At 44.5% G+C, this 13,928-nt stretch overlaps 1 protein-coding gene across 1 annotated transcript; it reads left to right on the plus strand.

Annotated features, from left to right (window-relative positions):
- The first annotated feature begins 8,223 nt into the window (after positions 1 to 8,223).
- On the plus strand, positions 8,224 to 13,625 carry foxa1 (forkhead box A1). The gene is made up of 2 exons (XM_038728097.1): positions 8,224 to 8,413; positions 10,634 to 13,625. Exons 1-2 carry the CDS (start codon positions 8,348 to 8,350, stop codon positions 11,789 to 11,791), a joined length of 1,224 nt encoding a protein of 407 aa, XP_038584025.1. The 5' UTR covers positions 8,224 to 8,347; the 3' UTR covers positions 11,792 to 13,625.
- Positions 13,626 to 13,928: the final 303 nt, after the last annotated feature.

Raw genomic sequence — 13,928 nt, forward strand, 5'->3', positions numbered from 1 at the left:
ACACCCACAGTAACCACACACACACAGTAAGACACACACACACACACACACAGTAACACCACAGTAAGACACACACCACACACACACAGTAAGACACACACACACAGTAACACACACACACGCACACACAGTAACACACACAGTAAGACACACACACACACACACAGTAACACACAGTAAGACACACACACACACACACAGTAAGACACCACCCACACAGTAACACACACACACGCACACACTAACACACACAGTAAGACACACACACACACACACACAGTAAGACACACCACACACACAGTAAGACACACACACACAGTAAGACACACACACACAGTAACACACACACACACAGTAACACACCACACACACACAGTAAGACACACACCCACACACACACAGTAACACACACACACACAGTAACACCACACACACCACCACAGTAAGACACACACACACACACACAGTAACACACACACACACACAGTAAGACACACACACACACACACAGTAACACACACACACACACACACACAGTAACACACACCACACAGTAACACACACACACACACACACAGTAAGACACACACACACACACCACTAACACACGCACACAGTAACACACACACACACACCACACACACACAGTAACACACACACACACACCACACACACTAAGACACACACACACAGTAACACACGCACACAGTAACACACCACACACACACACCCACAGTAAGACACACACACCACACAGTAACCACGCACACAGTAACACACACACACAGTAACACACACAGTAACACACACACACAGTAACACACACACACCCACACAGTAACACACGCACACAGTAACACACACACACACAGTAACACACACACACACACACAGTAACACACCACACACACACAGTAACACACACACACACACACACACACACAGTAACACACACACACACACACACACCACCGTAAGACACACACACACACACACACAGTAACACACGCACACAGTAACACACACACACCACAACACACACAGTAAGACACACACACACACACACAGTAACACACGCACACAGTAACACACACACAGTAACACACACACACCAGTAACACAACACACACACACACACACAGTAAGACACACACACACACACACAGTAACACACCACACAGTAACACACACACACCACAGTAACACCCACAGTAACACACACACACACAGTAACACACACAGTAACACACACCACACAGTAACACACACAGTAAACACACACACACACACACACACACACAGTAAGACACACACACACACACACAGTAACACACACACAGTAACACACACACACCAGTAACACACACAGTAACACACACACACAGTAACACACACAGTAACACACACCACACACACACACACAGTAAGACACACACACACCACAGTAACACACACACACAGTAACACACACACACACAGTAACACACACAGTAACACACACACACACAGTAACCACACAGTAACACACACACACAGTAACACACACAGTAACACACACACACAGTAACACACACACACAGTAACACACACACACCAGTAACCACACACCCACAGTACACACCAGTACACACACCACACAGTAACACACACAGTAACACACACACACAGTAACACACACACACGCACACACAGTAACACACACAGTAAGACACACACACACAGTAAGACACACACACACAGTAAGACACACACACACAGTACACACACACACACAGTAACACACACACACACACACACACAGTAACACACACACACCACAGTAACACACACACACACACACACAGTAAGACCACACACACACCACACACAGTAAGACACACCACACACACACACAGTACACACACACACAGTAACACACACACACACACAGTAACCACACACACCAGTAACACACACACACACACACAGTAAGACACACACACACACACACAGTAACACACGCACACAGTAACACACCACACACATAAGTACACACACACACACACACAGTAAGACACCACACACACACACAGTAAGACACACACACCACACACAGTAACACACGCACACAGTAAACACCCACACACACACACAGTAAGACACACACACACACACACAGTAACACACGCACACAGTAAGACACACACACACACACAGTAAGACACACACACACACACACACACAGTAACACACGCACACACACACACACACAGTAACACACCACACACACACACCACACAGTAACACACGCACACACACAGTAGACACACACACACGTAACACACACACACACACACCACAGTACACACACACACAGTAACACACACACACACAGTAACACACACACACTAGACACACACACACAGTAAACACACACACACACACAGTAACACACACACACACAGTAACACCCACCACACACACAGTAAACACACACACACACACAGTACACACGCACACAGTAACACACACACACACACACACACACACAGTAACACACACACACACACACCACACACACACACACAGTAACAACGCACACACACACACGTAACACACGCACACAGTAACACACACACACCACACACACACAGTAAGACACACACACACACACACACACAGTAAACACAACACACAGTAAGACACACACACACACAGTAACACACGCACACAGTAACACACACACAGTAACACACACACACACAGTAACACACACACACAGTAAGACACACACACACAGTAACACACACACACAGTAGACACACACACACAGTAAGACACACAAACAGTAACACACACACACACACAGTAACACACACACACAGTAACACAAACAGTAACACACACACACACACACAGTAAGACACACACCAAACAGTAACACACACACACACACACAGTAACACACACACACACACAGTAACACACACACACCAGTAACACACAAACAGTAACACACACACACACACACATAAGACACACACAAACAGTAACACACACACACACAGTAACACACACACACACACACACACACAGTAAGACACACACACACACAGTAACACACACACACACACACACACACACAGTAACACACACACACACAGTAACACACACACACACACACACACACAGTAAGACACACACACACACAGTAACACACACACACAGTAACACACACACACACAGTAACACACACACACACAGTAACACACACACAGTAACACACACACACACACACACACACACACACACACTGAAGGCGTGTTCGTGCGACGACCGCGAGGCGTCCTGCAGGTTATGACGCCTGTCAGTCACAGCACACGACAGGAAGCTGTGTGTGGCTCCTTCCTGTCGTCTGGCTGTAAATCAGAGTACAGCGGCTCCTAACTCGCGGCCCCTACATGAAAACCTCATCATGTGACGCAGCTGAGGCGTGTCCCCTGTTCTCGTCTTACCGCCACACTCAGGACTGAAGCGCGACGGCGTCACGTCGGTGGTTCTGTGAGTCCTGCACAGGCGCCCACTTGGTGTCACATTAATGTGAAACCAGATGATGAACCAGGGACCCTAAAGAAAGAGGACCAGGTCCAGGCTGTCAGTGTCAGGCCCTCGTGACCTCACATCCTGTCAGCTGGAGTCTGTCGGTCTGGGCGAGGAGGTCACGGTCAGGCTACAGGTGAGTCAGCTTCTGCTCTAACAGGATAATTATTACTGAGGAGCTTTTAGTGTGACGGCTGCAGGATTTACAGTCCTGAGTCCCACCCTGAACCGCCTCCTCATCAGGATCCTGACTCACAAACAGGAACCACACACGGCAAAGTGATGTCACACTGTTGGCTTCCAGGCTTTTAAACCCAGTCTAAGGATTTCAAGGACCTCCGGGTTTTCAGTCTCAATAACCTGAAACAGAACTACGGAGACCCGGTTCAGCTCAGATCTGTTCAGAGCCCTTCTGTTAAAAGACGGTGAGTCCTGCGGGCCGGGAACTGGTCAAACTGACGTATTGTGTACAAGGGCAAAAGGTCCAGAACTCTCCACTGAAGCTCATATCCCAGGTGTTACTGGTCCAGAAACATGTACCCGGGTCCAACAGGTCAAGAGTTCTGCAGCAAAGGTCTTAGTCCAGGTACAACTGGTTCAAAATCTGCAGTGAGGTCTGCAGTTCAGGTCTAACTGCCAAACCTTTGCACAGGGGCTCTTAACCAAGGTCCAACTGACCCAGAAATCTGCACCAAGGTTCCTGGTCCCGGTCTAACTGGTCCAAACCTCTGCAGCAGGACTCTTATTTCTAACTGGTTCTGACAGAAGTGGGGTTGTTAAGTTGTTTTCACAGTATTATTACTGTAATTTCAACAGTTTCTTACTGTATAATTGGTGTACAGTATGTTACTGTAGATTTTCAATGCATTCTGGGAAATATTACTGTAAATCTCAATACAGTAATACTAACTGACAGCGAAAACAACCACCAACCTCCGTTTTGAAATGAAAGACGGTCTTGGATTTGACTATATTAATACTAATATTTAGTTTAACATCAGATATCATGAAACTTTTCTTGAAACTTTCACATCAGACTCTTCCGGACTGGACTGGATGCGTTAAGTTGGCGCTTACCGTGGCTTTGATGTTATGTGACATATCTGGTAAATAGCCGCAGCTAACGTTAGCTAGCTAGCTAACGTTGGTGTAGCAAAGCTGTCCTGTTAGCCTGTCAGTAAGTTAGAAGCCGATTAAATTAACGATAATAGCTTAAACAAAAAGCTTGATTTGCACATTTTATTTTATAACGTTAGATAGTATATTTAGGCTGAAGGCCAAAATTACCGGAACTTTCTATGTTATTTAATGGCGCTGCCTGTCTGACCTTGGGTGTTTGCATGTAAGTTAACATTAAAGTGAATTTATGTTCACAGGCAGTCTTCTTGATTTTTATTTTCACTGGCTTTTCTGTTCTCTTATTTCCACAAGGCGGGAGCTGAGCCATATTGTGGGACCAAGACCATGTTCAGGATTCCAACCTGTAAAACTGTAAGTCCATTATTACTAACTAACATAACGTTACCATGGCCCATTATTGTAGTACGGCCCATTAGAATTACTGGATATATTTACATTTAGTTAGTGATTTATTGGATTTAAGATACTCTGAACTTGGTTTTAGCCCCCTGCTATAACATGACAGCTAAAGATGAGCTTAAATAGATAAAATGATTGCTTGTGGCAGCTTGTTGGTAATGCTTGAGTAAAACAGACCTGTATTATGAGTTTAAGTTATGATGGCCTAAGACTGTTTAATTTATTATCCATCTTCAGAAAGTCTTAGAGAATAATTGTGAATATCGCCAAAATTGTGTGCCTTGGTCCTCCTGTCACTAGAAGTGAGAGTAAAAGTGTCCATTTTTCCCATTGACTCCCATAGTAAAAGTCTCCTACAGTATCTGTACTCTAACTTATAGATAGGAGGGTTATGATTACCTTTTTCCAACACAGCACTCCCAGAAGTCATGTACGTGTCTGAGTATTCTGACGGAGTCACCTTCAAAGGTTTCGACTGTCTTGTGTAATCAGAGTGCAGAGCAGCCTTCATAGTTCACTCAAAGGTGTTTAGATAACATGAGTTTGGCATTTTAGATGAATTTCTGTCCCAGTGATTGATTTGTTGTGTTGTTGTTCATTTTTTTGCAGGACAATCAACCACCTCCACCCTCACCTGTCTAACTTCACCACCATTACTTCTCCAATGCTGACATCCCCACCCAGAACACCTACAGTGAGAAATTGTTTTGGGTAGATTCTTTTGTGTGTTGCAATGTGTCTTGACAGGATAACTGTGGCTTGGTTGAATGTTCAGCCAGTTTTCTGGAGTTTTGATTAGTTGTTACTTGTTATTTATTCTAATGATTTTTATGGAGAATGTCATGTTTAGCATGTGGGCAAGATGGTTGATGACCCATATTTTTTACTAGTTGGATGGAAAAACATCCATTTCAGTATTTTCTTATCTTCAACCTGGCTTTTCTAATCTCTGTTTGTAGTTATAGGGAAATATTTTCAGAGAACCCCTTTTTATACATTGATTAGAGACTACCTACAGATCTCTTTATATATGTTATTATGACTGTTTTGTTCTACTTGAGCAATAAACAATCTGCTTTTTGTGCAGTTAAGTCTTCAAATGTCCTTTTTCCTATTTTACATCAACAGCAAATAGACATATTTTATTGGTTATACAGTAGTACTGTAAAAAACAGTAAATACAGTAATATTTTCACAACAGTATATTACTGTACTTGATTATACAGTATGCCAAGAAATAACAGCATAATACTGTACTTCAAAATAACAGTACATATACTGTACTTTATTTGACGGTATGCTAAACACTGCTGTTGTTGGTTTTACAGTAATTTTACCGTAGAATGAAATACAGCAACTACTGGATAATTGTTGCCAGTAAGTTACTGTTAATTCTACAATAAACATCTTACAGTGTACCAGGGGGCTCTTAGTCCAGGTCCAGCTGAACCTTTGCAGGCAGACTCTAAAACAAAGACTAGATGGTTCAGAACTCTGCATCAGGACTCTTATCCCGGGTCAAGACGTCCAACATTCTGAGAACATTTGGTTTAATCACGAAAACACAACATGACGATCTTTTCTGTTCAGTCATTTTAACTTCAGAGACTCAGTACTGCAGTACTGTTACTGTACTGAGTACACAGTAAGCCAACATTTACAGAACCTGTAATTTCCATAACGTGTGATCAGTGAAGACGTCCTCTCCGATCTCTGATGCAGGAAACAAACTTTATCTAAAGTACAGTACGAGTACAAATTTCAGGGTGAAACGTGTACTCGTTGTTGTACTCCGTTAGATGTACTTGTGGTTGTGGCAAAAGGTATTTTTTGATGTTGTGTATTTTGGAGAGTGGTACTTTCAGTACTTCTATCTGACTCTGAGGCCCGCTGGACGCAGTACTTTCAGGACTGACTTCTGGAGGTTATATTTTAAATCGGCGTCCTGGCGGCGGCGTTGGAAACGGCTGATTAAATAAAGTTATTTCTCATGCTCTCTGGTCTCCTCTCAGTGTTTCGGGCCGAGTGTCCTTTAATCCGGCGGATCATCCAGTTAATCCGGCGTGATAATGGCGAGCAGTGATCAGCCGTTCCGCTCTGTTACTCGCTCATTAAAGCGTCAGACTGGAACCAGTCAGCCAGAAGAAAAACCAGCAGGCAGACCAGAACCTGACCTGGGATCAGTAGCAGGGTCAGGACCCGTCTGATCAGCACGTCAGCTCAATGAAACCGACTAATAATGCTAATAACCCAGACGATGATGAGGTCGTGACCTCAGGCTTCATCACGGAGGCTTCTGATATCTGCTAATCGATACTTTGATATGAAATGAAGCAGACGACTGAAAGCTCTCAGCCTCCTTTAGGTCCTGGTCCTGGTCTGACCCGTTATTCTCTTTAGATTTATTCAGCGTTTGGTTTCTCTGCAGTAAATCAGTTTTAAATCCTTATATTCAATAATGCTAAAGAATGATGTCATTAAGGAGATAATTAGTCGAAACATTAATTATTGAAGTCGGTTATTTACCTTGGAGCAGTAAGGTGACCTTGAGTCCAGGTTTTATACAAAGGCCCTCACATATTTCTGTTTTAGGCCTTAAACCTGCTGGTAACACATTAAAAAGCACCTGATCAATAAATATTAATTAGTGATCCATGAATGAACTGTGACGTTTCTGTTGATTCAGGATTCATATTTCCTTTTGTTTGTTGGCAGCTGTTAAATATCTGAAAATACGATTTCAGTCTTTCTTATTGATCCTGTTTGATTGATCATCTCCTGATCCGATCTTCATCACTGATGCGGGTCTCCGTGCGGCCTTGAAGCCCGACAGGAAGAGATGTTGAGGAAAAGGGGGACGTGGACTCTGAAGTTTCTGCTCGCAGTCATTTTTCAGTTTTTCCAATAAAACGAGATTTTTCCTGTTAATGCGGAAAATAAACTGGCGCGTGCGTCGTGTGTGCGCGCGTGCGTGTGGAGGAGGAGATGGGACCTGGAGGGTTGGACCTGCAGGAGGAGGAGGATCACACCAGTCCGCAGGTCACCATCATCACCTCCTCCTCCTCCTCCTCACAAACACTCTCTCCGCTCCTCCTGGCCCGGCTCGGCTCGGCTCCGAACGCTTTCCCCAGGACCAGGACACAGACGGACGGACACGCAGACCGGGGACGGGACCGGACGAACAGGAGCGGGACCTGCAGGATCCGTGTTCCGCCTGCGGGCTCCCGTCATGCTGGGCACCGTCAAGATGGAAGGGCACGAGGCTCCGGACTGGAGCGGATACTACAGCGAGGAGGTCGGTCACACTCCGCCCGCGTTACCGCTGCTTTCACCGCCACCGCGAGGGTCTAGGATCCGGGTCAGACCGATCCGGATCAGCTCCTGATAAACCAAAATTTAAACGGAAAATTCTCCGGAAGGTTCCAAACATTTAAAGTCGAGCTGAAATGTTTCTGAATTTATTCTGCTGCTAAAGTTAAAAAGAAATAAAATAAAGAGATAAAGAGAAAGAAAGGTTAAAGAATAAATTCTGCATTTCTGTAAAATAAAAGAGACAAGCAGCGGAACAGAAACAGAAACGCGTTTTATTTCATATTTCTGTAAAAGTTTAATTTATTTTAATCACGGGTTTTATTCCTAAAATAGTTCTAAAGCTGGATTCAACTATTTAAGTTGAATAACTTTCTATAAAGACAAAAACAAAAAGCAGAGCAGAGATGAAAACACACACACACACACCTCTAACAGCCCGACAGGTGTTTTTATACCAAACGCAGAGAAATCTCATGTTTCCGCTGATTTCGCAAAACTCTAAAATTGGGTCTTTTTTAACAGGAGTCTTGAATCATTATCATAAAACCAAAAATCTGATTCTTTCAATCACCGAAGTTATTGATCCGGAGTTCGTCTCGTTCCGTTCCCGCGCTGTTAACACACATTTTTTTTGTTAATAATAAAATGCTGATAAAAATATTTATTATGTTACCGGATTATCCGACAGCAAAGTGCGTCGAGCTGTAATTATTATTAAAACCATCTTTATTAAACACTAAACATTTATAGGAATATGTGTGTGTGTGTATATTGGCTATATATAAACTGTTTATTTTTCTAGCAAATATTTATTCTGTTACTACGGTTAAATATCGGCTGAGTGATTTTATTAAATATAAATTTAATAATTAATTTTTTATTTTGAAGGTTTTATTGTTGAAACCTGAATTAAAGTCCGTCTGTGGACAGAAAACCGGCCGTCAGCTCCAAATACTGCCTATTACTACACTACTATACTACATACACACACATATATATATATATTAACTTTGTAGATAATAAAATGTAATTTAGTGTTAAAGTTTAATTATATCAAATATACAATGAGTTTGTTTTTAGAGAGCTCAGTTCAGATTTTGAGAATCGGCTTTATTAGTTTGAATCTGGTGCATAAATTTTAATATAACTACATATAAATATATGTCTGACTGGTTATAAATATAAACTATAAATATAGAAATAAAACCTGGAATGAAGCAGTTCTAAAAGAATAAAAAGTGGCGGTTATTTTGTCACGTGCAGTTTTATGTGACGGAAACGTTTCAAAAAGCAGAAAGCCGGAAATAAATGAGGAAGTTCCAGTTCCTGTCCGTCAGACTCTGATCAGACTCCAGGCAGCTCATAGTGATCAATAAGTGACTCTGAGGGTGAGGTCACTTTGACGGCTTTAATTATGACGTAATGAAGTTGTGTGTGATTTCAGATATTTAACGGATTCGTTCTGAGGAGACGTTCAAAGGGAGCTGTGACACTTTCTTCTCTACGATGTGATCAGTTATTAGTAATTGATTAATTACCGGCCTGTGGCGAATTTAAAAAAAGTTAATTTAAATCTGAAGTTTGTTTTTTGTTGGAGGTTAATAAATTATTAATGATGATCTTTAAATCCTCTTCATTCGTTAATGAGCTTTGTGGGTTTATTTTAATCAAATTAAATGATTTTTATTAATGATCGATCAGAGTGAGTGTGAACATGAAGCTGTGACATCATCACCGCAGATCGATCCACCAGAATCAATAAAGAAACAGGAATCAGTTTGATAACTCGGCGGGGCTGTTGGTCCGGATCAGTCTGGACCAGATCAGGTCCAACACAAACCTGGAAGACTAAATTAAAAATCACTTTGGGTTCTGGTCTGGACTGAACCGGTTTTATGTGAATGGAAAGCAGAGTGCGTACTGGTCCAACTGTCTCTAATGTGGCCTTACTGGTCCTGGTTTTGGTCTGACCGGGTCTGATCTGTTAATAATCTGAACTGTCTTTGGTCTGGTCTAAAGTCTGGTTGTACAGGTTTTGGTCTAACAAGTAGACTGCTCTAGAACCAGTACCAATTAGACCAGACCAGACTTGGTCTATCTGCTTCTGGTCTAGTGTAAATGTCTCTGATCTGGATCTCTCTGGCCTAACTGGCTTTGATATGAATTGTTTCACTGGTTGTAACTGGTTCTGGTCTCTCTGCAGATGTACTCTCCAATGGCAGGCGGTGGGATGGGTTCTGGTCTCGGAATGGGCTCCATGTCAGGCTACATGTCCAGCAGCGGGACAACGTCAGGCTCCTTCAACATGTCGTACAGCGGGACCGGTCTGAGCCCCGCCCCGGTGGGGGGGATGGGAGGCTCAGCTCCAGCGGCCATGTCAGGTTTGGGCGGGGGCGTGGCCTCGATGGGCGGGGCTCTGAGCCCGTCCAGTATGAGCTCGGTGTCAGCCCAACAGGCCTCGATGGGTCTCAACCCGTACGGGGGCATGAGTCCCACCATGAGCCCCGGCATGACGTACGGCGGCGGCGGGCTGAACCGCGGCCGCGAAAACAAGGCGTTCAGACGGAGCTACCCGCACGCCAAACCCCCCTACTCCTACATCTCGCTCATCACCATGGCGATCCAGCAGGCGCCCAGTAAGATGCTGACGCTCAGCGAGATCTACCAGTGGATCATGGACCTGTTCCCGTACTACCGGCAGAACCAGCAGCGCTGGCAGAACTCCATCCGGCACTCGCTGTCCTTCAACGACTGCTTCGTGAAGGTGTCGCGCTCGCCGGACAAACCGGGGAAGGGCTCATACTGGACCCTGCACCCGGACTCCGGGAACATGTTCGAGAACGGCTGCTACCTGCGGCGCCAGAAGAGGTTCAAGTGCGAGAAGAAAATGTCGCCGAAGTCCGACGGCAGGAAGGAGCAGGGTGGAGGGGGGGGAGGAGCGTCTCCTTCTGGGGACGCCATCAAACCTCAAGGACTCCTCGACTCCTCCTCCCTGCCCTCCTCCAGCCAGGCGGCCTCGCCTCCCGGGCTGGACCTGCGGGGAGGCGGGGTGTCGGACCTGAAGGTGTCCGGCTCCCAGCTCCTGTCCTCCCTGTCTTTACCCCCCCACTCCATGGGGCACGAGTCCCAGCTGCACCTGAAGGGGGACCCGCACTACTCCTTCAACCACCCGTTCTCCATCAATAACTTAATGTCGTCCTCAGAGCAGCAGCACAAACTGGACCTGAAGGCGTACGAGGCGCTGCAGTACTCCTCCTACAGTGCTGGGGGGGCGTCCGGCCTCGGGGGGAGGACCATGGAGCCTCTGGAGGCCGCCTACTACCAGGGGGTCTATCCCAGACCGCTCCTCAACACCTCGTAGTACCCGCTGCACTTCCTGTTTGGACTCTAACTCTCTGCATGCAGCCGTCCTGGACTTCCTGTCTGACTGTGATGATACTGAACCGGATCGACTGCTGCTGGTCTGGACTGGACTTCTGCACTGTGACCAAACCGGGACGCAAAGAGACACGTTAATCCATCAGCGGTTTAATCTGATCCCAGGTCTGAGCTCTCCTTTTACACACCAAGTCAAGGTCCGGTTTATAAAATTCAGAAAAACCTCCAACACGCTCTCCTCAGACCAGGACTGTCAGTCAGACCAGGACTGTCAGTCAGACCCGGACCGTCAGTTCGGGATCATTAACAAGAGAAAAGTTTATTTCCAGAGCTTGATTTTTTTTTTTTCGTCCGGCCTCTAAAAACTCTCCTCAGTCCAGGTCTGGCTGGTTCTGGTTCTGAACGTGTCCCTGTGAGTCCACGAGCCGCCACTTTACTAAACCCACAGATCAAAGGTCGCGAGTTTAAACGAGGTGGGATTTAATACTCTGGCAGTTTATGTCTCCTGATGAGTTCAGAGGTCAAAGGTCACCCGGTGGTGATGATGTCATGGTTGTCACGGTGACACAAATAGATTATTAATCCCGTGGTTTGATCAGAAATATGGCGAGGATCAATTTCTCCCACGACCTCGTGCGCCTCTCTGCTGACCTCCCGCGGGGTCCCGACCCTCAGAGTGAGAACCCCCTCCCCCGCAGAGCTTTTTATTTAAACACAATGGACCCGTCTCCCGCCGCCCGCCGCTCGCCATCTCCTGTCGATCTATTGATCAGTCTGATTATTGATCCTCAGGAAAGTTTCTGTTGCTCGTTAATTATGATACTTTTTGTATCAAAGAAAAAAAATGCACCAAACATTTTAAACAAAAACTAAAATGCTGACGATCAGTGACGGCTGATCCTGCACTGATCGATCTAGTCCTACACGCGGCGCCTCAGTCGGAACATGAAAGGCTTGTAAATGTAAAAAAATAAACCAGATAATAATTATTTTATAATCAATAAGTGACAGAGAAAACGGTGACGTCCTGAATTTAAACTTTTTTTATTGATCAGCAGCAAATTTCCTCCATAAAGGAAACAAACATTTGAATCTGTCAGATTATCGACGACGTTACTTTATTCATGTGAAACAGTTTGATAGCCGATCGATCAGCTGTTGATCGATCAGCTGTTGATCGGCTGTTGGTGTCAGATGCTAAACTGGATGTTTGTTCCAATCGTTTTCATTGATTAATATTTTATCATTTACACACGAGTTTCATCTGTTAATTTCATGTGTAATCAATAAAATAAGTCCAAGGTGGCGCCTCCACCTGAGAACCTGCAGACTGAACTCAGGGCTGAACAGCAGCTGTGTTATTGATCGGAGAAAATAATAATTATTAGCCGGAGGTCTGACGGAGGTTTGAAAACTATCATGAAAGATTTCTTGATTCTGAACCTGCGGCAGCGTTTGGATCAGCGGATCTTTGGTGACTCTGTGTGTAAAAGCAGAACCACTTCCTGTTTCTGACTGCTGGTGAACTATTTAAACTGACCATCACTGACTATTGATTATTGATTATTGATTATTATCATGTGCATGAATGAAGTGGGAGGTCGTCGTCTTCTTCTCTTTTCTGGAAAAAAAGTGGGTTTTTTTATTGAACACTGACCTCCTCCTCTTCCTCCTCTTCCTCCTCCACCAGGAAGGAAGGAAGGAGGGGAGGAAGGAGGAAAGATGGAAGGAGACTTTATGTGCCCCCCCCCCCCGTCCTCGCTGTACTTGTTCTGTCGCTTTCGACTCTGCTGCATGTTCTTCTTCATGTTCTTAACTTATTCTGTCATTTTGAAATAAAACACAAACATGTATTGATTTGTTGTTATTTTCTGATTATTGCTCCAGTTTTATAAATAATATTTTAATATTTCATTAGTGATCAATAAATCAGACCAGAATAGCTTTTATTCATGATAATAGTTATTAATCTAATGAGATCTTGAGCAATCAAATATTTCATTTAAATATTTACATTATCATTTTAATCTGAAAAGCTCCTAAGTGTAAAACACGCTCTGGTTCTGGTTCTGAGAGTCCAGCTCGGGTCTGAATGAATACACTTCTTTGTGTCCGGATTA

Source organism: Micropterus salmoides, unplaced genomic scaffold (genome assembly GCF_014851395.1).
Source record: "Micropterus salmoides isolate LMB-PRFRI ecotype aquatic unplaced genomic scaffold, ASM1485139v1 Ms_hic_scaffold_19, whole genome shotgun sequence".
NCBI lineage: Eukaryota > Metazoa > Chordata > Actinopteri > Centrarchiformes > Centrarchidae > Micropterus > Micropterus salmoides.